This window comes from Rattus norvegicus, chromosome 13 (genome assembly GCF_021556685.1).
Source record: "Rattus norvegicus strain SHRSP/BbbUtx chromosome 13, alternate assembly SHRSP_T2T, whole genome shotgun sequence".
Taxonomy (NCBI): Eukaryota; Metazoa; Chordata; class Mammalia; order Rodentia; family Muridae; genus Rattus; species Rattus norvegicus.
Genome location: NC_141546.1, coordinates 85,046,218 through 85,070,356, shown reverse-complemented (window position 1 = coordinate 85,070,356; position 24,139 = coordinate 85,046,218). Strand labels below are relative to the sequence as shown.

Genomic DNA, 24,139 nt, shown 5'->3' with positions numbered 1-24,139 from the left:
CATATATATTAACTCATTAAATCTAATCATTTATTAAAATACAATTCATCATGTTAAACCATGCAAAGGATAGTTTGATACTTATTTCATTCATCTTTGTGACTAAACTCTATAACACAGTGAAGATGTAAGAGCTGTGACAATCTTAGTAAACACAGAAAGGTAGCACAATAAACCAGACTTTTTTCGTGTAAAAATCTTGAAATGGCCTTAATTAGAAATATTACTAGGGGATTTAGCTCAGCGGTAGAGTGCTTGCCTAGCGAGCACAAGGCCCTGGGTTCGGTCCCCAGCTCCGGAAAAAAAAAAGAGAAAAAAAAAAGAGTAGAAATATTACTAAAAAAAGAACTTTAACAGTAGGCTTAGATTGAAAAACAATTTAAGCATTCCTGTCTTACTTTTCTAATGCTGTGACAAAACACCATGACCAAGACAACACATTAAAGAAAGTGTTTAGTTAAGCTCACATGGCAGATTCATTCAAAATTCTACCACAACATCTCAAGCAAGTTACCTTACAATTATATTGGAAGATTGATAAATAGCTAAACTAAGATAGTTTTGAAAAACTTGGAGAGGGGAATTTGCCCTACAAAGTGGGCAACAAGCCACAATTTATAGAGGAAAAGATGTAAGACATAACAAAGCTTTGTTAATAAAACTGTTGTGATATCTATTATACATGATATTTTATAATGAAAAAGCCATAATCTGAGTAATTGGAGAGTTGGATTACTAAGCTAATCCATCACTGAGATACATTACTAACGAATAGAACTTTTACTAGTGAAATATGAAACTGACTTAATACAGTTGAGGAAAGAGATAGGTTTGAACCTCTTATGATATACAGGATTAAGTCTAAATTCATCATTTACTCAACTGATACTTAGTATGTACTATGTGTGGAAGGTTTTCTGGACACTGGATATGTCAGTGAAAAGGGGAAAGCCTCTCTGTACTGTTACTCCCCAAATGTAGAAGGTAAAAGTTAAAACTCAATAGAAGAAAATGCAGCCTCATTTTTTCTTGACCTTGGAGTGGGGAAGGACTCCTTCCTAGACAAGAACCAGAAAAGCAGAGAGCATGTAGCAAGCAAAAAGAAAAACAAAAAAGCTTCACGATGTAGTGAATATGAGCACATTGATACATTGATCCACCCTCCAGGTCTAGAGACTCCCCCGATTCCCTAGGATCCTCATGAAAGACCGCCATCACCATTCTGCTTGAGGAAGGAGCAGTTGGAACACAGGCCCTGACCTCAAACTCTTAATCTTCTTGGGTAGCTAGGATTTCAGATGTATAGCAACACACTTGGGTTCTAACCAGGCCTTAATTAACTTTGTTTAATTTATGTGTGCTCATGATTAGACCCTAGGGCCTTTGCACATGCTAAGCAAGTTCTCTACCATTGAGTTACAGGTTCATCCAGCCTTTAGTTTAACATTTTGAACTAGCCAAAAAAATTCAAGGTGCCTTAAAGTCAATTCAAGCAGTTCTTCAGAAACTTAATTCCTGTGTTCAAAGAGGGTACATTTCTGTGCATCATCTCTTTCCAAAAGCTGGGCACAGCCATGCTCTGATGGCTCTTAGAACCTAGGCAGGAATAGAACCAACCAAAGAAGAACATCTTTAAACTAGCCACACATTGGTACACATATGTAATGAACTTATAGTAATCACACAGAGAGATGGACAGGCATGGAGATTATCATATTAAGTGAAATTTGTCAGATTCAGAAGGACAAACCACATTTGTCTTATATGCAAAATCTAGATTTAAATTAATATGTGCAAATACATATGGAGGACATCACAGTGTAGAAAGTAGACTATGAGTCAGGAGGAAGAGCTAAAATGGAGAAGGCATGGGATATAGGCAGAAGAGAGTCTCTCTGGAGACAGAGGGGTTCTTGCAAGGCACAAGTGGTCACTTGTGCCTGGAAGACTAACACTTAGTGGGCTGAGGCAGGAAGATTGCCTCCAGTTTGAGGCTAGCTTGGGCTAGACTAAGATTCTATCTGAAAACAAAACAAGGCAAAATGAAACAACAAATTAAGAAACAATAAAAAGCAAAAACCCAGAATATAATGATTATAGGTATTAAAAGGTTGGAGTGACACCCATTTCTTTGTATGCTAACCAGAAAAGTAATAAAAATAAATAGTTTTAATCACATTTACCAGAAGGCAGAGCTAGCAAAGTGCTGCATATGTGGAATTGGGATCAGGAAAACTGTTGCCAGAGGACTGAGCATCTGGCAGAAGGTAAGCTTAGAAAGCAGCGTGGACTAGCCCAAGCTGAAGAGAAAGGAAATGTGGATGGTGTAGGAATAATCTCTGTACTCTGTGGCAGGATCACCTGGCAATAAAATCTGATGTTCAATAATCTGAGGCAGTTTGTTTGAATGATTACCTAAAGCATCTATCAGAAGCTAGCCTACTGAAAAGGAGTTAGAGATGCCTAACATCCCCTAACTTAGTGTTGATGAAGGGATTTCAAGGCTCAGGAAACTTGCAGTGCTAGAGTGGGAAGACCCAGAAGACATGGCCTTCATGAATCCTATAAGACATAAACTGGTGAGAGGGGCGCCAGCACATTTGAAGAGTTTTGTTGTCAGTCATTTCCAGACCTTAGAGTCAGAAACAGTGCTGCTCAGGTGGATGGATTAAATGCAATGTGTTTAACTGGGGCCACAAAGTAGCAAGGGCCAGGTGGCAGCATTGAATCACCAAAGAATAGGTGGTTGTAGCTATCATAATGACCAGCATACCCAAAGCCATGTCCACCATGGCCTAGCCCACAGCAGGCAGCACAGGGAAAGTGGTTTTTATAGTGGCTTGACTCCTCTGGACCCTTCTACGTGCAAATCAGTCATGGTGTTTTCGGGGATAAAATGCATAGAAAGCCTACCACAGTTTTGTTTAATCTGTATAAGCAGAAATTTCCTCAAACAAATTAAAGAAAGGCTACATTGAACCATGGCAAAAAAAAAAATAATCTGAGGCAGAATTAGAAGATGGAAAATCTGGTAGAGAGACAGGAACTCTGAAATAATCAGGCATGGGACAATTTGTCACCATCCAGACTGGGAGTAAATGAAAGGTATGAAACCGAGGATACGTAACCAGGAATTCGGAAGACATAGAATAGAATACACGGGTTAATTGAGTTACAAACTTTGTCAGAATTCTAGCTCAAGGTTTAGACATTCATAAATAACAAGCCAATGAGCCATTATTTGGGAACTGGAGCTCATGTGATAAAACCTGCAGTTACAGGGTGGGTCACAACCTCCATCAGGACCACGACCTCACAGGTTGGGAGGACATGTTTGCTTCCTCTCAGTATCCTTAGGTCCTCATCCTGCTGCTCAGACCCCTGCTCCGCCTGACAGAACCAGGCTCAATGGAGGGTCCAAGACATGTGCATCACCCAATTATTTAATAGATGAAGAAGCTGAGAACGAGGGGGTGATTTCTCTAAAGTCACAGTTACAGGATGGGAGCTCTGATGTCACTGTTGAGTGCTCTTTCTGCTCGCTGTGTGAAACTTCACTTCCCGTTGTCCTGTTGAAAGCTGTCAACCATGAAGCAGGCCAGCCGCCTCTAACCAGACAGGAGACTGGGTTATGGCTGTCCAATTTCAAGATAGGGGAGTAAGAGGTCAGTAAGTAGTGGCTTTAGGGCCTCTTGAGGATTGTGCCAGAAGGCGGGCGTCTGGGAAATGGCTCCTCCAAGGCTGCAGAACAGATCTTGCTATCCGAATCAGAGGGTCGCAGTGGCCCACTAGAAATTGGTGTTTTAGATTCACACTTGACGATGTGGCAGCTGAGAGCAGAGCCATCTCTTTTGTAGCTTGCCTTGTCCAATATCCTTGTCTTCAAGGCAGGACATTTACATACTCCTCCTCAGTGTTCTCTGGGGAAAAGCAAAGGACCGCCATGACATTTCAGACTGAGAAGTCCCATCAGCCAGCCCCACTGAAGGAAAGAGGGCCAGGCAGAGAGCAGTGCCCATGCCACTTTAGAGAGACATCTCCAAGGCTGCAGTGCCACTAGGAGCTTTCCTGGCCAAAGAGGGGTTCTGTGACAAGTGGAACCTTAGTTTCTACATCTCAGCATCTGCCTTCACCAATGGAAATCCTGTGCCTTCCTCAGAGTACCACTGCTTGAAGCTTGTTCCAAGGAGGAATTCAGTCATAGGAAGGCATTTCCCATTTTTTAACTGGGTACCTGGGACATACTCTACCACGTCTGACCATGCTTGCAAAATTGATGTGCTCAGACCCATGTCCAGGTCTTGGGAAAACTCTCTCTAAGAATTTGAATTTCTCTTCCAGGGATTTCATAGCACTTTATTAAAGTGTAGACAACAACATCTCCATAACAACCACTATCACCAACTCATCTTGATTTGCATAAGCATCTGACTTTGACACATTTATGCTTTATATCCCATAATGCTTTTGTGTGTAAGTGTCTGGTCATGTGTGTACAGGTGCATGTGCGCATGGGTACCTTTGTGTGTGGAGACCAGAGGTTAACCTCATATGTTGTTCTTCAGGTTTCACCTACCATATTTTTTGAAACAGGGTCTTCCTTTAGCTTGGAGCTCACTTGGTTTCGTGGTCAAGGAACCCCCAACATCTACCTGTTGTTGCCTCTGCAACATTGGGATTATAACCGTGTGCCAGCATGTCCAGTCTTAAAAACCATGACTTCTAAGGACCAAAGTTAGGTCCTCACACTTGCAAAACAGACACTTTACAAACTGGGCTATTTCCCGAGCCCTTTTAATGTTTCCTAATTCTACAAATTTTGTTGACAAAAGGCAGTGGTGCTAATTCTGTGGCTGGGCCTACAGAAAATGATCAGATCATAATGCCCACACAGTCCTGAATGGTGGTGAATCAACAGGAAGGAGGGTAAGGGCCAGGCTTTATTTTAATCATTAAAATTCCACCTTAATCTTTTTGGAGACATAAGAAGCTTACCTTGGCAGCCTGCAGAGTGACTTTGCTCAGACAGAATACAATGGATATGGATACTTGCAGGCTCCCTGAGAACCCTGCCCTCACCTTTCTCCCCGTTAGCAGATGTGCTGTCAGCACAGATGCTGCCCACAGGCAACTAATCCCTCTCATGCACCATGAAACCTTACACAGAGAAATGTCTCTTGGTGTCTGCATTTAATTCAAAATTTACCTCCATGGGCAGATGCTAGATCCTTTCAAAGTGCAGTGCAATGGGTAGATGAGGAAGGTGAGGGCAAGCCTGTAATATGACCTGAGAGTTCTGTGAACAGACTTGCTTCACCAATACTGACCATCCCCCATGATTCTCTAGGGCTTCATACTTTAAGGATATGTGTGAAATAATTTGTCTCTGATCATTTTATAAACGAGTGCTTAGCAAAAATGGAGGGAAATGTAACAGAACAAACCTTGCTAAGGGATTTGACCTGATTTTCTCAGTGAAAACCTGAACTTTAGTGAATTCCCAAACTTTAGAGGACTGCATATACAGGATGAATTCAAAGATATCTTTTTTTTTCCCTGTACCTTCCCCATCTCCTTCCTTGGTGTCTTAGCACAGATACCTGGTTGTCTTGTTCATGTTCAGTGCCTAGAAGATGCTGTTTCTTGGCATAGTAGAAGTTGCACTGCATTGGGTGAGGTCTTTAGACTGATGTCATAGAACAAGCTGTTAATTTCCCTCGACTCTGCAAAGTAGGCCATGCATGGCTATGGGATTAGGGATCCCTCTGACCCAGTGTCAGGGCTCTTACCATAAACATTCAACTCTAGCTTCAATCTTCTCTCTCTTGGGCAGAAGCTCCTTCTCATTATTGGGTTTGAAAGATGAACCACCATTCCTTGACCTGGTGTTTTAAATTTGAAGATTATTTCCTCTAGGGTTGGAAAGACCTCTTTTGAAGTACTGGGCTTAGCCTGCAAAGGTATAAGAAGGTCACTTCCTTGTGAAACCATGGGTAAAATATAACACTTCTTGCAACAGAGGGTTTCATGGCTACTTCTAAGAGTTGACAAGCAGAAAATAAGAGGCCAGTGGAACCCGGTCTCAAAAACAGAACAAAACAAAACAAAAAGTATGAATCTTCGCACTTCAAATTGAGGGAAAGAGATCATGAATTGAAAGAGTAAAAGGAAGAGTATATAAGTGTCTGAAGGGAAGAAAGGGCATAGGCAATACTACAGTCTACCATATTATGTAATTTTATATTATAATCTCAAAAATAGTCAAAACTTTGAGTCAAGTTGAAGGCATGGTATTTGTTTAATTCTACAGTACGTCAGTGGTCCAAAAGGCAAAGACATTGTACCACCATATTTTAATGATTCAAATGAGACAGCTAAGTACTAATTACTAATCTTGTTTAAATTTTAAAATTAAGTTTTAGCAGTTGCCTCCAGGATGTCCTGTACAGCAAAAGCAACAATAGATGCCTAAGTATTTTAGGGATTGTCGTGTGCTCTAATCTTTCTGATATTCCCAGTGAACAAAGGCATATTGGAGATCTTTTTCAGAATGTATTTTCAGATCTTATGTTGGTAATTAAGAATTCCATTACATTTGTTATACTCTCTAGAGCAGATAACTAAATTCAAAAGAAGCAAAGACATTTCCCTGTTGAGGTCACAGTAAATCAGACAAACTAAAGGAGTCCCTACCACATACAGCTGTTTCATGTTTCCTTTTCTGTTTTCAGACAGCTGTGGATATGCTTGACTTTTGAACATTTGAGCCCCTTCCCACTTGCCTTGTCCTCTCCCATCCTGGGACACGGTTTAGTTTTCTAGTTCAACAACAGTGTTATGTTTTGGTGGGGCTTTGTTTTGTTTTTGTTCTTTTTCTTCAAGACAGGGTTTCTCTGTGTAGCCCTGACTGTCCTGGAAGTCACTGTGTAGACCAGGCTAACCTGGAACTCAGAGAAATGCTTGCCTCTGCCTCCCTCCCTATTGTTGGGATTTAAGGCATATGCCACACCGTACTAAGTCATGCATGGTCATGGAAGGGTGGAAGAGTCTGTGTGACATTGTTCCCACCCCTGGAACAGAGCCTGTAGCAGAGTGTGGGCCTCAATGATTGTTGACAGAAGATGTGTGATGGGCTTGTTCATATATATATATATATCCAGCTTATTGTAAAAGATATTTATCTTAGAGCTTTAGATACAAAGGCAGACAGATTACTGACTTCAAGGACATCAGTAATCATCTTGGGCCAGAATGAGTTTAAGTGCAGACAGGGTCTTAAGGCTAATCTCAGGATGGAACCCCACCCAGCTAAACTTATTGGTTGTGCTTACAAAGGCAGGCTGATCTCTGAATTAGTTTGCAACTTTAAAAGAATGTGCTTGCTACCTTTTCCTAGGAGTCAAGGGGTCAAAAAATGCTAATTGGTAGGATAATCAAAGGGGACACTGGGGTAGAAGATTGATTTGTTATGTAAATAAAAGACTGGGCTTTGTTCTGGGAGAGCTGAGCTGTCTGGTGGTCTCCAGAGAAAGCTGTCTCAAGCAGAGTGCAGGCTGTCAGCCTGTACCCACACTTTGACTTCAAGTCACTCATTTCACTGCTTCTGAACGCCCCTTCCTCAGAACCCCTCTGCAAGCTGAGGCTGGTCCTTAGCAACACCACATGGCTGTACAAAGTTTTAAATGCAGTTCAGGTCCATTTGTTTTACCTGTACAGCAATGGGCATGGCTACCTCCATGGTCTGGAGGAACAGCCATGGTTATTAAAATATGGAACACAAATCCAGCCCTGGCCTGTTTCTCTCAGAGACAAAGCTCACAGGATGACACTCCTGTTCTTGAAAGCTTCCATGCGGTTACATCAAAGAGCCAAGAGATTGAAGGACCCTAGTTCTTACTGAAGTGTAAGAGCTATTAAGAGGCTTGGCCTGGTAGGAAGTAGGTAGCTTATGGGGTTCCTGTGAAGGACCCTAAGGGCTTTCACCAGCTTTTCACCTACCGTCTCAGTTCAAGATTAGGCCAAGTACCAGCTTCCCACCTCGGGTCAAGGCTAGGCCAAGTTCCATTCTCTACCCACAGTTCTCTAGAGGAGCAAGGACATTCTTGGAAAACCACAGAATGTACTGACATAGTCACCTCACCCTCTGCTTCCAGAGAGAGTTTGAATGCATGTCATATGCTTGGTAGCCAATAGACTCAAAGGTCAATATACTTAGCCAATAAGTTTAAACTGTTATCTTGCTGATGTAACCTGTAACCCTAAAAAGTATAAAAACTGCTTGTTATAGCCATTCTGGGTCGCCTTCCAGTCACTTGCCATGAGGGGCTGATTGGAGGTTGACCCCGACGTGCCAGAAAATAAACCTCTTGTGTTTGCATCGAACTCCATTCTTGCGTCTCACTTGGGGGAGTCTCCCAGTAGTTAAGACTCACATAGAGCCTTACAAGATCACCTCAGGTTTTCCCTAATTACCACACTGTTGCTATGGTGGTCATTAGGTAGTCTTACCTCCATAATGTAATATCCATGTTTCTCTCTCAAGATTCGGTAGTTATAAACACGCTTTTTAAACCTGTGGGAAAATGTCTCTATGAATCATAAGGTTCTTAAATACAATTCTCCATGATGGCTGTCTTTATACTTTAAGCACAATGTGTTTTCCAGTCTTAAATCCCAAGAAGAACTGGGATGTTCCTAGACCCTCTCCTCTAAATTTGGAAGACAGAAGGGTTTGGTTTTGAAACACAGAGCCCCTTAGAGATGATAGAGTGTGAAATCTAGCAAAGAAGAGGAGGAGAAAGAACTGAGATCCTTGTTACAACCTGACCTTTGTCAGGAAGTGCAGCCTTTAAGAGTCTTTCCCTCACCCACTGCTCAAGGTAATCTCAAGTTTGGCTCAGAGATTGTTGTCCTGCTGCCAGTTTTCATCAATTTAATTATAATCTGGATTGAGTCTGTGGTCTTTCCCAAGTGTCTCAAACTCTGTAACTCTTATTTCACTGACTTTTTATTCTAATACATATTTTAATAAGAATTCAATTTCCAAGAGCATATTCTTTTATTACAACAGAAATCATTTTGTCTCAATGCTTACAATACCATTACAAAATAACTTCTTTTAGTGTCACCACTGTAGGAGAAGGTCATTTCACTGTGACTCCCTTGAGGAAAAAGGTGAGCTCTTTCAGAGTCGTGCATGCACCATTATCAAGACAGTATGAAATACTCTGAATGTTGATAGTCAGGTACAACATCCTCCTAGTCACCAATGACCTTTTCCTGCTCATTTCTAATAGTAACTTGTTTTTGATATCCCATGTGAATTCATTGTTCTACACAGGAATAATTATACCAGATGTGATGATGTAAAAAGCAGCAGTGCAGGAAGGGGAGCTGAACATGAGCCTGAGGAGCAGGTCAACAAACAGTCCATGATTCCTGCCTGTGCTCCCTCCTAGGTTCCTTCCCTGACTTTGCTAACTGATAGACCAAGGTCTGGACATGTAAACCACATAAACCATTTTCTTCTGAAATTGATTTCGGTCATTGCTATAAATCTGGCATTCTCACCTCCTGCCTTCAGTGTCTCAGCACCAGCAGATTACATTTCCACGCCACTCTACTCCTCTGCCAGGTTCAGTGCATTTCCACTGAAGCTGTAAGTTTTGGGTAATTTTGTTTGTTATGTGTGTCCACTCTTTGAAAGGTCTCTCTACATCATGACACTTTCTTGATCTTCCTGTTTCCTATGCTCTCGTGCTCTGCCCACCTCTCATGCCCACACTGAGAATGCTTTTTGCCTCCTGCCTCTGAGTAATCTCATCCATGGCATGGTGTGATTTCTAACTGGCACACCTTGGCCCACACCCACCAAGGTACCTCTACCACTTAATCCTAACAGTCATAGTGTTTATCAAAGCAGTAGAAAACAAGCTAATACATTTATCTTGCTTAAATTACTTACCCATCATCATATATTATCATACATATATATATACATATATATGTGTATATATATATACATACACACAGTTTATATAAATGTTAAGGAAGTATAGGCTAACAATGGATTGACTTATAAACTTCAGTTTTATGATTTATGTTTATGAATATAACATCTGTTCAGTAAAAATTATACTTCAGGTCTTGAGATTTTGATCTATATGCTATAGCCATCTCTCAAGAGACTGAGCCACAGTGACCCATGAGACCTGCAACCATGAAAGGACATAACCAGTTTTCTGTGCTGTGAAGATGCATTGTTTGGTATGGACAGCATAGTGGTTGTGTTTTGAATAATATACTCAACTTGCATGTGGTTATTGAGACATAACTTTATTGTGAATCAAGGATCATTGACATTTGGAATTTTTTGTCATCTGTTACTTTAATCAAATTAATAAACCAGAACCTTGGTTAAACCCAACTCCTCATCTGTACAGCTACACAAAAAACAGTGCTGTGGACTAGCTTTAAGTCAAGACTCTCTTTCTCCACTCTCACTCTCCCCTTACTCTCCCCCTCCTCTCTAAGACAGGGTCTCTCAACATGCAACCCTATTAAACTGGAATCACTGGATAGACCAGGCTGGCCTAGAACACATAGATGGCCTAGGTCTGCTTCTCAAATTCCGAACCACCATGACCATATTCACTCATACTTTTTTACTTTTGGGTTTTGTGTTGTCTTGTTGCTGCTGCTGTCTCTGTTTTACCAAACAGGATATCTCTGTGCATCCCTGGCTGTCCTGGAACTAGCTTTGTAGACCAGGATGGTCTCAAACTCATGATCTGCCTGCCTATCCCTCCCAAATGCTGGGATTCCTGGTGTGCTCCACCACCTGGTATCACTCAAACTCTTAGTGGTTCCAGGGAATCAGTTGTTTTCCTGTGCTCCTCAGAGACAATGTTCTACCTTGTTTTTTCTCCTTAAACCCATCATCTGCTTTTTAAAAACAAACGTATGTGGGCATTTGCACGTGTGCTCGTGTACCACGTGCTTGTCTGGCGCCAGCGTTGGCCGGTGCTCTCAGTTGTTGAGTGGAGGGAGAGAGAGAGTCTCAGTCTCCTCTGGTTGCTTGCATCCTCTCAGAGAAGTCATCAGGAGAAGCAGGGGCTGAGAGGATGAGAGCAATCAAGAGAGAATCCCAGCCGTCTCCTGCCCAGCGGTCGTCGGGATCCCTTCAGATACACTGCCACACCTGTCACTGCCATGCTTGCACCATCAAAGCCTGCACTCACATTCCCTGCCATTGTCACTGTAGACAGGCTGTGTATGTGGCTCTCCAAAGCGGGTTCCTCCTATTTCCCCTTTCATCCATTCAAGGACGCAGCTCCAGCCATTCCTCCTCACTCTCCCTGACTTCACCAGTCTCTACACAGCAGCCTGCATGGTCCTTCCATAAACTGAATCAGAACTCCTCTGCACACACAGGATCCAGGCTTAGAAGTGTTAGGACAACTTTAGAGAAGCAAAAAACTGGAGTGTGTGTGTGTGTGTGTGTGTGTGTGTGTGTGCACGCGCATGTGAGCGCTTATACAGGGGATGGTCCCTACCTGATAGATCATGAAGCTTCTTACAAAGCCAGTGAGGAGCCCGTCCGGAGGAGAAAGGTGTTACCAGCATAGGCTAGCTCAGGTATATGCCTGTGTGTGGTGGTTTGATAGTTGACAGCTCTGCCAACACAGATTGGTTGAGGGGAAGAGCCCCCAAGCAGCATCATTTTCGTGTGGAAACACGTAAACTTGGGTCTCTGCTCCATACTCTAAAGATGATGGGGGAAAACCACGTTAAATTTTGAGAGATTAAGTGTACACAAACGTGACCTTGAGGTAAGACTTACTTTCAATTGTAAAAAGTGGAAGCAGAGTGCTGTGCTTGTGTGTTTGTTTAATTAATTAAAGCTTCAATTCATCAAAATATGCTATTAATGACCTAAAACTGTTCAGAGATTGGGAGAAGTCAATCACAGCCCTAATGTGTAGGAGAATACGAAGACAAACTGAGTGTCAGTAAACACAGGAAGATGTTTCATTTTGCTACCATCCAGCGAAATGCATATTAAATAACACTGAGGTCTCATCTCATACCAGACTAGCAGAGACAAAAGTAAAACAATGGGTGTTGAGGAAGCCTTAGAAAAAGTTTAATATACCATGAAGTGTAATGTCCATGAGAACAGTTTGATAAACTTTAGTAAAATTAGAAAATGTATCTTGGGTTGGGGATTTAGCTCAGTGGTAGAGCGCTTGCCTAGCAAGCACAAGGCCCTGGGTTCGATCCCCAGCTCCGAAAAAAAGAAAAGAAAAAAAAAAAGAAAGAAAATGTATCTTATGAGACAGCAATATTGAAACAAAGCAGATAATGCCAACATTTGATCGTTTATTAAAAAGTAAAGATTGGTGAACCTAAACATTTAATTCGTTTAAGATACTTCAAAGGGGTCTGCCAGTTACAGAGGAGCCGGGTTCAGTTCCCCGCACCCACATGGCAGTTCATAACTGTCTTTACTTCAGTTCCAGGGGTTTAACTCTCTCTTCTGTCCTCTGGGGGCACCAGGCACACTCGTGGTGCACATACACACATGCAGGCAAAAACTCAAACATTAAAAATAAATATATCTTTAAGATAAAATATTAACAATACATGAATATATAAAACATAAATATATAAACCAAATAAAATACATGATTATTTTAATATGATTAAATAAAATCATTAAAATAATTACAAAATGGGGTCTAGGAAGATGGGTCATTGGTTAAAGCATGTGTAATGCCAAGTATGAGGACTGGAGTTTGGATTCCCCAGAAATCCACAGAATTCCAGGTGGGTGTGGCTTCCGTCCTGTAACTCCAGCCTCAAAAGGAATAGGTGGAGAAAGGACATCCCCAGACCAAGCTTTCTGGTAAGTGAAGAGCTCTGACAAGACCAAACAAGGTGCTGGCAGAGTGCCTTTTCCTGCTTTCCTGTAAGAAGCCGCTAGACTCCCATATTTGGTCACTTCCTCATTCCTGAGGCGGACTACCAAGGTCTAGCTATCAACATTCCTTATTTGACTACACTGACCAACACATCCAACCAGAACTTCTCAATTCACCCTAACACAGACTTCCCCGTTTTCTCCTTAAAAACTTCTGCAGAGACACTCGCTGCTATTTCTGCCCCATTCAGATTCAGCCACCCTGTTTCTTTTTTCCCTTGCTTAATAAAGGATTTCTTTGTGTTGGAAATTTGTGTCTGGGTGTGATATGTGTTTAATCCTTTGTCCCACAGGGACTCTTCATCTTTAATAATCTGGTCATATTTATGCAACTTTGAGAAGACAATTCACAAACATTTTGAATTTTAAAAGGATCGCTATTTTTGTATCAAAAGCAAGTTACAGAAGCGAGGAATGATAGTGCTTGCGTTTAACCCCAGCACTCAGGAGGCAGGCAGATCTCTCTTGAGTTTGAGGCTAACAAGGTTTTACAGAGTGATTTTTCACATAACTGTGACCATGTAGAAGAAGAAAGAGAACAACAGAAAGAGGAGGAGGAAAGGAAGGGAAGAAAGAACAAATGAACGAGTTACAGGTTTTGTTACATAAGCCTGTAGTGATCTTGATAGGAGCCTTCTAGATCTAAAACAAGACAAATATGTGAAAAGAAGCTACACCCTAACTACTATTAGTTTGACATCTGCTTCTTGACATTCAGTATTCAGACAGCAAAGGTAATTCTTTCAAGGGTGGAAAGGTTCTTATTCAACATTAAAAAAACTTTATACCTTTTATGAAGCTGACCTTCAATATCAATCAAAGGGATTTTGTCTTCTGATTTCCCCATGTGTTTGAAAGGGAGAGACAGGGACGTTATCATCAGTGGTCATTTCTTGTGGGGAAACATGCCAGTGAGTGCTTAGTTCTTTGCTGTCTTAACAATTCTGGGTCTTATAAAGCTGTGTGACCTACCTTCATTTCTACTGCTTGGAGTAAGTATTAGAAAAGCAACTGAGGGAGAAAGGATTTGTTATACATAGCACATGGTTCCAGTTTATAGTCCATCATTGTAGGGAAGTCACAATGACAAGAGCATAAGACGATACTGCATCCATAGCCGAGAAGGAAAGAGTTAAAAATTATATATGTGTGTAGTACTTCGTGTAGTTTCTCCCCTCTTACAAAGTTCAAGACTCTGTCTAGAGAAAGCTGCCACCACGGTGGACGAGCTTTCCCACTCCAATTCACATAATCAAGATAACTGGCCACAGATGAACCTAATCTAGTTAATTCTTTGACTCTTCCGAAGTGATTCTAGGTTGTGTCAAATTGGCAATTAAAACCAACTATCACAGTATGACAATGATTAAGACAATAAATGAAGTCACAGTATGGTGACAACCAACATGCCAAAACAACTGGTCTACATCACCATCTTTGTCTCCCAGGACTAAGCACAAACAGCTGGTGATACGAAATAGGTGAGTTGATAATTCTGGGCCCTGGAATAGCTCAAAAGAGGCAGACTTCTGGAAAAATATTGCCCACTACCACTATCTAAATCTAGCACTTAACATTGAACTTCAATTATCCACTCACCATTTGTAGTTTACACTATAAGTTCCTCAAGGCCAGAATCACACTATCTGATTTACTCATCTAGCACAATGCCTGACTCTTAATACAGACCCACTCTACAGTTCTTGACTTTACATCGAATGTGCTGAGCCTATGTGAAAAAAAATCTTACCAGGAGACTTTGAAAGAACAGTTCATCAAATGACGCTGCAGGGTTTTTGAACAGAAAGACTACTGGTAAGATATGTTTATTGAACTATATTTTTATTTGTGTTCCTAGCTCCAGCTTGCCCCTGAATCCCAGATTCATTTATCCACCTGTCTCTTCACATCTCCTTTTATATACTTGTGAGTTATCTTGGACCTGATGTGATAAATACCCCAGCATCACCCCTGTGTGGGGTACTCTGTGTCCCACATCCTCTTTCAAACCTTCTCCAGGCTGTACTGTGTTCTGACATCTATGAACTCCAACTATGCATTTAGTTCATCCTTCTTTGTTGAACACCCTTTTTCTATTTCTGTGGATGCTGCTTGAATACATGTCTTTCTTGGGCTTAGTCCCACCAGAAGCACCTATTTCCTCTTCCAAGACCATAACCCAAACCCAATATTCCATCTCTGAAAGAAATGCCTGTCTGTACTAAATCCCAGAAAGGAATGATCTGTGTGTAGTGTTAATTCCCACATCCTCATTTACTTGGGTCTTTGATCAGTACAGAGCCTAAATATATCTTAGAGTGTGGGTGAATTATTGTTTATTAACAATCGTTTTTATATTTATAGTTTTATGCCTGAATATTCTTTTCTAGATTAAACTATCACAGACAACCAAGCAAAATGTTACCTTAAATATATGTATGCATATTTGTATCCTTTTAATTCTTTACATTAACATAGTCTAAACTTGTTTGCTTTTATCTGGTATGAATATTGGGAAGTAGCCTTGATTTTGCCTCAAGTATTATGCCAGTTTCCTCACTCATAATAAAGTGGTGAACCGTAGTCATCTCCATGTCTGATAGTATATGATGTTGGATGAGTACCATAATGTCATCTGTTGATTGGACCACATCACATCACTTCCGTTATCTTTTCCTTAAGTTCTGATGTCTTAGACCCTTTCAGTGGTCTCCCCTGGCTTTGCTATGTTAACACTATTCCGCAAAGAACATTCTGAATAATATTTTAAATGAATAAATCAGATATAGATTTGAAAACTCTGAGCTGGGAGAAGGAACAAGTTCAAAGAAGAGGAGCGACAGGAAGGGCCAGAATGAGTATTGTGACAAATGCTAAGTATGGAGAGGTAAAATCCAGGACAAGAGAGTTAAAGTATTAGTAAGAAAGACAGGAGAAACCCAGCTCAATGAGTAGAGTGCTTTCATGAGGCCCTATGTTATGTGCCAATACAACATAAACCTGGTGTGATGGTATACCTATATATAATCCTGGTTCTTGGAAGGCCAAGGAAGATTACTGTGAGTTTGAGGTTAACCTGAACTACAGTGTGAGGCTCTCTGAATAAATGGCAAATAAATAAAGACCATGAGTACATACTCATATGCACATGTACACATGTTCGTACACACACACACACACACACACACACACACACACACACACACACACACACTCGATATTCTGAGACACAGCATATACCCAGAGTATAGGTAGCTAACTAGGTATATAAGTAGGCATAGAGAAATGGAGAGATGATAGATAGATAGATAGATAGATAGATAGATAGATAGATAGATAGATGGATGTAGTTTGATGTCATTATGCAGGTGGAGGCAGGTACAGTATAGAAGAAGGCCTATCATCGGATAAGAAGGAAGGATGGGCAAGAGAAAAGATTTAGAGAGCAGAGGAAATGGGAGTGAGGAGGGGGCAGCTGAGAGAACATGGCGGCGGATGTGAAGATTCCTCTTTGTGGCCATGACATGTATAAAATGTATATTAAGGAGGAATTATAAAGTACTTTAATTTGAATGCTAGTGGCAATTTACCATAAAGAAAGTACTTTAAAACAAAAGGTTAATGGGTCATCTGGGAAATACTAATTTGAAGTATCAGAGGTATTTGCACGTGAATGTGGGTTATGTTCTATCCCACCTTGTAACATATTCTATGAAAGTTGAGTTAAATGATAGCTGAAATATGTTTTAACAGCATGTAAAAAGTTATTTTACCTGTTACAAGTCATTATACAATTTTGAATGTTATGTAGTTTCTTTTTAACAGTTTAGGTTAAAAGGTCTGTTTTCATTCTGGTGCTCTTACTAATTTTGATAGTATGATGTTACTCACTGTTGCAATGTAAGCTAGCGTGTACGTTACAATGGAAGCTCCTCGAGAGCAGGCACCTTGTCTGTCTTCACTGCTGTATCTATTCCCATCGCCTCATGACAGTGCCTGGCACATAGTAGGCACTCAATAAATACTTGTTCAATGAAAAAAAAAGATTCCTCTTTGCACATTTACGGTTGTTATGACTATTCTTTTTTTTTTAAAGATTTATTTATTATTTATTCGGTTGGGAGCCACCATGTGGTTGCTGGGAATTGAACTCAGGTCCTTTGGAAGAGCAGTCAATGCTCTTAACCGCTGAGCCATCTCTCCAGCCCCTGTTATGACTATTCTTAAGGGATGGATGTAAACAGACTTTGTGTTGTTTAGATGGGCAAATTGTATCTCATCTACATAGGTGGTTTATATCCTTAACCATTGGTTGTAAGTTTATTGTGTGGATGTATTGTGGATTGAGGATTTAACATGTAAATCTGATTGTTGGGTTACCATGTGTTGAGTCTTGATTTTACCCGAAGACTGGAACCAGAGAGTTCATGGCTACCAGAGAGCCACAGGGACAGATTCTAATCTGAGATGAATTAGCACTAGTTCAAATGACCTTTTGGAGCTGGAACAAGCGACTGCCAGAGTATGCATGGGAACTGGTTCCACCGAATTTTTATTTTTACCGCAACAGATAGATGGATGGATGGATGGATGGATGGATGGATGGATGGATGGATGGACGGATGGATGGGCAGATGGACAGACTGACAGACAGACAGATAGCAAACCATCATAGTAAAAATAATAGCACTCATGTATTGAGCATTCAAATGAACCAGGCAGCAGGCTCATCACTCTGTACTACTATTTTAATAACAAGCTTAGTAATGTGTTTAGCAGACAAAATGGAGAATTAGAGACAGGGGCTCTATTTTGATTTTTTTAATGATCATTTATACACAGACATATATGAAAATGAATACATATATGTGTATATACATATACATATGGGTCTCGGGGTAATGAATAGCTTTTATATGTTAACAAAATGACTCCTAGACAGCATCAGAATGGAGATTGCATGCCAGAAGGACCTTAAATAAATATGCTTTATCCCAACTTCCTAGGACAGGAGTGGACAGAGAAATAAATGTTGAAGTTTCTGGGTGCATGCCTTTAACCCCAGAACTTGGGAGGCAGAAGCAGGTGGATCTTTTGAGTTTGAGGACAGCCTAGTTTATTTAGGAAGTTACAGGTCATCCAGAGTCACATAATAAGATTCTGTATCAATGAAAGGAAGGAAGGAAGGAAGGAAGATTGTTAAAGGTGTATTTGAAATAAAAGCAGAAAAGGGAGAGAATATAGAGAACTGAGAGCCGGTTGGAGAGTATCTCTGAGCATCTGGAATCTGACACTCAGCCGGATTGGAGAAGCAAGTCAGCCTAATATTTGATATAGGTATTTATGATAAATTCTAAAAGGGCATCAAGTACAACTTCTGCTTCCAGCCAAGATAGAATAATAGGACCACATTTATTATCCCTTCTCCAAAAGGCCTGAGAAAAATGGAAAAGATACATGAAATTGCAGCCATTGAACATCAGACGTTTCAGGTGAGATGGGGAAGAGGGGAAGGAATGATATGAACCTTACGACGCTGGTTTCTCTTGACAGACATTTCATGTATTCTATCAACTGGCTATGACAATGTGTCCCTGTGTTGTCAATTGTTATGGCTGGGCCTGCAGTGCCAGGCTAGCAGGAGATATAAATGATTATAACTTCCTCACCCGCCCACAAAAAAGGCAAGCTGCCTTGGGTGAGATCACTCAGCAGGGTAGAAAGGAGAGGGAACACACAATTTGGCCAGTGGTTGTCCTGCTGCTGGTTGGTTCAGGCTGGCTGAGTAAGGAGTGCGCCTTTTTTGCATAATAAACAGCTGGTTGTTGGAGATGGGGCAGAGCAATGAGGCAGACAAAAACCAGTGAACTGGTTGGAAGCAGAGGGAGCAGGGCAGGGAGATAGAGCAGAGTAAGTCATTTTGGGCTAGCTGAGAGATGCCCCAGCAAACAGGCCAACAGCCTTATACTATACAGATGTCTCCATGTCCTTCTTATTAAACCACAAGAGGACCCTGGAAAACTCGCAATATTTGAGTCTGTTGACATCCCATCCTTTTCCTGCCCTTGCTTAGAAGGTAGGACAATGAAAGCTGGTGTTGTATTTGTTAATGCGCATGACAAAATTCAGATGTCTAGATTTTTTTTCTTTTTTCTATTTTTCAGAGCTGGGGACCGAACCCAGGACCTTGCGTTTGCTAGGCAAGCACTCTACCACTGAGCTAAATCCCCAACCCAGATGTCTAGATTTTTAAAGAGGCAAAATTTAAAGGATGTAAGTACAAAAATGTTAACTGTTCCAACTTATATTTGACCCATCACATAAAATGCAAAGTAGAAATTGGAAAGCACCTGGGTGCTTGACTATATACAAATTATAAGAATTACAATCCGCCACTCGGTCATGAAGAGATGATAGCGGCAGCTGTGTTGGCCTGGGGAAATGGCTCAGTCAGTGAAGTGCTTCTGTGTGAGCATGAAGGACTGAGTTCAGATCCCCAGCACCCGTCTGAGTGCTGAGCCTGGTGTTGTGTGCCTGTACTCTTAGCACCAAAGAAGAGGGAAGGGGAGGACTGTAGAGGATGGATAACAAGCTAGTCTGGCCAACTCAGGAAGCTCCAGGATCAATGAGATACCTTGTCTCAAAAAATAAGGTGGACAGCAATTGAGGAAGATGCTTGGCATTAACTTCTGACTTCCACGCACACATAGTCATGTGTATGTGTATGCGTATAGTATCTCCATACTAACATGTCTAGACAGACAGACACACACACACACACCATGTACAGAGAAAGACAGTTTAAAACCTATCACGTGCAGAGAGTTATTTGTTATACATACAATTGCATGGTAGAAAGCTTGCCAATGTGTGTAATTAAATATGCGTGGCTTTTGAAGGTAGAGGAAGTGAGTTCTGCTTTTGTCGTTGATCATTTTTTCTTTTTCTTCCTCCTCCCTCAACCCACCGTCCTTAACACTGTCTTTTTTTTCTTGCCATTAGGACAGGCTCTCACGCCATATCCCAGGAGGATCTGAAACTCACTGTGTAGCCCACACTGGCCTCATGTTCATGACCATTCTCCTATCCAAGCCTGGTACATGCTGAGAACATAGGCAAGAATCACCTTGCCCACCTTTAAATTTTTATTTTGGAGTTATATTAGCAGTAGTAGTTAAACTTTGATGCTGTGGTTGACCTCAGGGCTTTGTACATGCTAGTCCCATTCCTAACCACTGAGCTACACTCAACCCTATGTTTTTTCTAAAAGGAGTTTGCATATGTCCTAATGAATGTATATTGTTTGCGTTATTGCTTTTCTCTCTGAACTCTTTGCCAGTCTTCCTCAGAATTTGGGAGTTGCAAATGAGTCTCTGGTGACAGAAAGGCATTGCCTCAATTCCTCCCATTGCACACAGAACCTGCAGCCTCTCTTTGGCTACAGAAAGTCTACCCTTCCCTTAATGGACTCTTTCCAGGGATGAACCCTTTCCACCCGCTATCCTATCTGGTTGCAAAGGCAGACCCAGTTTTGGGTTCCTCATTTTCACAAAGTCACACCACACACAACCTCCATGCATTGAGGTTTTCTAGCTCCACCTGCCGGAGGTCAGATGTGCTTTCCTGTCCGTGTAAGCGGAGCTGTCTTGTCAGGCTGCAGGGTAGACATTCTCTAAAGCTTCCCTCCCTTTTCATCAGTTCCTTCTCCTGTCCTCATATTCCTCCATTCATTTATTTATTTATTTATTTATTTATTTATTTATTTATTTATTCATTCATTCATTCATTCAGTCAGTCATTCACGACATAATGTAGCTTAGGTTAGACTCAAACTTACTATGGAGTCAAATCTGACCTTGAACTCCTGGTCTTCTTGACTTTGCCTCTCAAGGGCTGGAATTAATTACAGGAATATATTATCATGCCCGACTGAATGGTTCTTCTTCCCTCCCTCCCTCCATTCCTCCCTTCCTTGCCTCCACTTTTGTAATTTTGAGACAGGACCTTACTCTATAGCCTAGGTTAGCAATCCAAACTTAAGGATTTATGAACATGAACCACCACTCCTGGTTTCCCTCATTTATCTCTAAATTCTCATTCTTTATTCATTGGCTCTGAGACAGCTCAGAAATCTAAATACTGCAGCAAAGAAAGCTTGTCTCTGCCAAGGAGGATGGGAAGACTCTGGGTATAAGGGAAAAGTCACAGCTCAGGTTCCCTGCTTGGGTACTTTATGACATACGTATGAGGTGACTACCCAGAACATATTTCAATAGCCCTGGGGACATAATTAAAGTGAAAGTATATGATAATATATGAAGAGTTTGGTCATGTATATGCCATGAAATCAAGCCTGCCAGGCCTGGGAATGGTACACACTTGTAATCACAACATTTAAGAGGTAGAGACAGAAAGATTTTTGTGATTTTGAGACCAGTCTGAGCTACATAGTGAATTCAAGGCCTACCAGAATTTTGTGAGTTTTTGACTCAAAATCAATCAATCTATCGATCGATCAATTGATCGATCAGCCAGTCAGTCAGTCAATCACAGAAATGAGCAACATTTTAACCTCATAAATTAAGGGAAGCATTAGTTACTAGAAGGATGTGTGCAAAGTGATATTTCGTCCAGTACCTGTGGTCCAAGGCCTAGGATCATACCTGGAACCTAAAGAAACTGAGAATATGCTTATTGAATGAAATAAAGGAGGGTTCCACTCATCCTCCAAGTCTCAGCATTGGTTTGATGCTTTCTGTTCCTCAGTGGATCTGTCACTCATTGCTGTTTGCTCCTGTCATACGCCATGATGTTCTAATCATAGCAATCTCTCACACTACAGGGTCCACTGACTCAATTTTCCCTACTATGCTCTGGCTTCTCTTTTTCTCTACATTAGATCCATCTCTGAGGATCTAGCACGTGGCCTATGGAAGATTATACTTAATGGTAGTAATAAGTGATCGCCAAATCAGGAATGAGGTCACCGGGGTCATCTGACCTACACCTTCTGTCTGAGCATGCATGCCATTTCATCTGCCCTCCCATGACGTGGGCAGAGAGGAGGGTGAAACTTTGTCCTGTGAGGTGCTCAGCAAATATTCATACCTTTCTCCTTTGACTTGTTTTTATTTTATTTTTTAAACAATCTAAGTGATGTTGCTTTAGATGAATGTATGTGCTGGGCTGACACAACTCAGGGAAGCTGGAAATAAGTATCAAGATCGAAGAGCATCTCAAAGTAGACCTTGTCCCTGGGATCTTGGCCAAGATGTCCCCTGTGTCTGGGGTCCCCTTGCATTTTTTTTCAGTTGCCCTGGACTCACCATAAGTAGTTCTTTCCCATCTCCCATCCGGAGCTGCAAGGGTTTAACACTCTAACCTCCCAGCTTCAGTACTTTCTCCTCATCAGCTTCAGGTTCCAAATCCCAGCACTTGCCACTCATCAGCTCAGTATGACCCCAGGTGAAGCGAGGCTCCACTTGGCTGTATCATATGGTGGCAGATGTCATCGTGCAGAGGGAGAGACCACATGGGGAGATAGTAGGGCCGTTCTTGTTCATTTGACACTCTTAGACAGAACTAAGTTAATGTCCCCCAAGATCCTCCCAAAGGTAATAGTTCCAGTGACCTACGGTCTCTCCGTAGGCTCCATCTCTGGAAGATCCTACCACCTCTTAACATCACTACATGGAGACCATGACTGTGGCATATACTATCAATACACTCCCAAACCACAAACAAACAAATAAACAGACAGACAGACAGACCATCACCTGAATATCACTTGCAGCTTGAAAGCTAAGATATACCTATTGTTGTCTCTCTCTCTCTCGGGAGTCTCTTGCCACCATGTAAGGAAACAAAGATGCCTCCCTACGTAACAGCCAGTAATGCCAATCACTTTTGCCCTCTGACCTTCTCCAGGCTCAAGGAAGCACAAGAGCTCTCTCCTCCAGTGACACTGATTCTTTGTTCACCCAGACTTCAGTTAAGCTCCCAAATCTCCTAGGCCTGCCTATGTATTCCTTACAAAGTTCAGCTTTCTCAAAGCTCCAAAGCATAGCTTATCCTCAGCCTCTTCATCTCCCCCCAGATGAGATCTGATCACCATGGCCTTTCCTCAGCTGGAATCCCAGAGTCATGCTGCTGCAGCTTTCCTTGACTCTAAAGTCTCCCCTTCGTTCTCTTCCATGCACAGACCCCCATCCTTCTCCTTGCTATGAATTTATACTTGTTCATACTGCATTCAGAGTTAAAGTCAATCTTCTTCCCCCACTGAAGTCACCAATTCATCAATCTCTACACCTGTCAAGAGGGCCCTGAATAAAGTCTCCCCAGTTACAGCCATGATAAAGGATTCAGTGTTTCTCTATTTCTATAAAATGACAATGGATCCTGCTTGACCCCGAGAGACCATAAAAAGGATAAAAGGAAATGAAGAAATTCTGCTTGGTAAAGCCCTTTACCAACCTGGAAATCTATGAAATATTAGCACTTTAAATATTACAAGTGAATGAAGTCAACCAACCTTTCATGCTATAATAAAGTACCCCTGGCCTTCTCCACATCACATACAGAGACATGTAGAGAAGATGCTGCTCTGTCAGTTCTTTCTCCCCATCAGCCTCTCTCTTTCCTTACTTGTCCACCCTCTTCTGTTGTCTCGGACCCTGCTCATGTAGCATGCACAATTGAGAGAGGAAGGCAGACAGAAGATCTGGGTAGGAACATCCTTCTGTCCTCTCCTGGCAGTGCCTGGTCATTACTTGTAATTCCAAAGTAGAATGAGATACAACTCCCAGAGTGTATGGCTGCCATCAGGGTTCACCTGCATGAAGAGGAGGGTACTCACGAGACACAGAGGCACAGGGCTCCAGGCACAGACTCGCTGTCTCTTATCAGAAAGTTGCCGTCTGCTCCTCCCTTGAGGAGCAGGGCTTCACACTCTGGCTTGGTCAGGCAGCCATGATAGTAAGGAAGATCCATGGAGGGTGGTTATGCTTAAACTGTCCTGTCACCCCGAGATCCCGCTCCAGGCCAAGGAGGAGCCGTGCAGGGGGAAGTGGAGAGACGAGTGGAGGGGAAATGTCCCTTCCTCCAGTGTGGTCTGAACAAATAAAGTTGCTCTGTGGGGTTCAGTGAGCTTTACAAGAC

The 24,139-nt window shown here is 41.7% G+C and overlaps 1 protein-coding gene across 1 annotated transcript; it reads right to left on the bottom strand.

Moving 5' to 3' along the window:
• Positions 1 to 6: 6 nt before the first annotated feature.
• Sh2d1b2 (SH2 domain containing 1B2) lies at positions 7 to 24,102 on the bottom strand. The gene is made up of 4 exons (NM_001421320.1): positions 23,838 to 24,102; positions 8,509 to 8,572; positions 5,790 to 5,952; positions 7 to 3,920 (listed from the first exon to the last, which is right to left on the bottom strand). Exons 1-4 carry the CDS (start codon positions 23,969 to 23,971, stop codon positions 3,883 to 3,885), a joined length of 399 nt encoding a protein of 132 aa, NP_001408249.1. The 5' UTR covers positions 23,972 to 24,102; the 3' UTR covers positions 7 to 3,882.
• Positions 24,103 to 24,139: the final 37 nt, after the last annotated feature.

Excerpts from the sequence above, each read along its gene's own strand:
- Sh2d1b2 (NM_001421320.1), bottom strand. The coding sequence starts at position 23,971 with ATGGATCTTCCTTACTATCATGGCTGCCTGACCAAGCCAGAGTGTGAA. Across the intron at positions 8,573-23,837 it reads GCCCTGTGCCTCTGTGTCTC|GTTTAAAAAGCGTGTTTATA; the intron begins GTGAGTACCCTC and ends ATTTTCCCACAG. Across the intron at positions 3,921-5,789 it reads GCTAGAGTTGAATGTTTATG|AGAACACTGAGGAGGAGTAT; the intron begins GTAAGAGCCCTG and ends GCTTTTCCCCAG.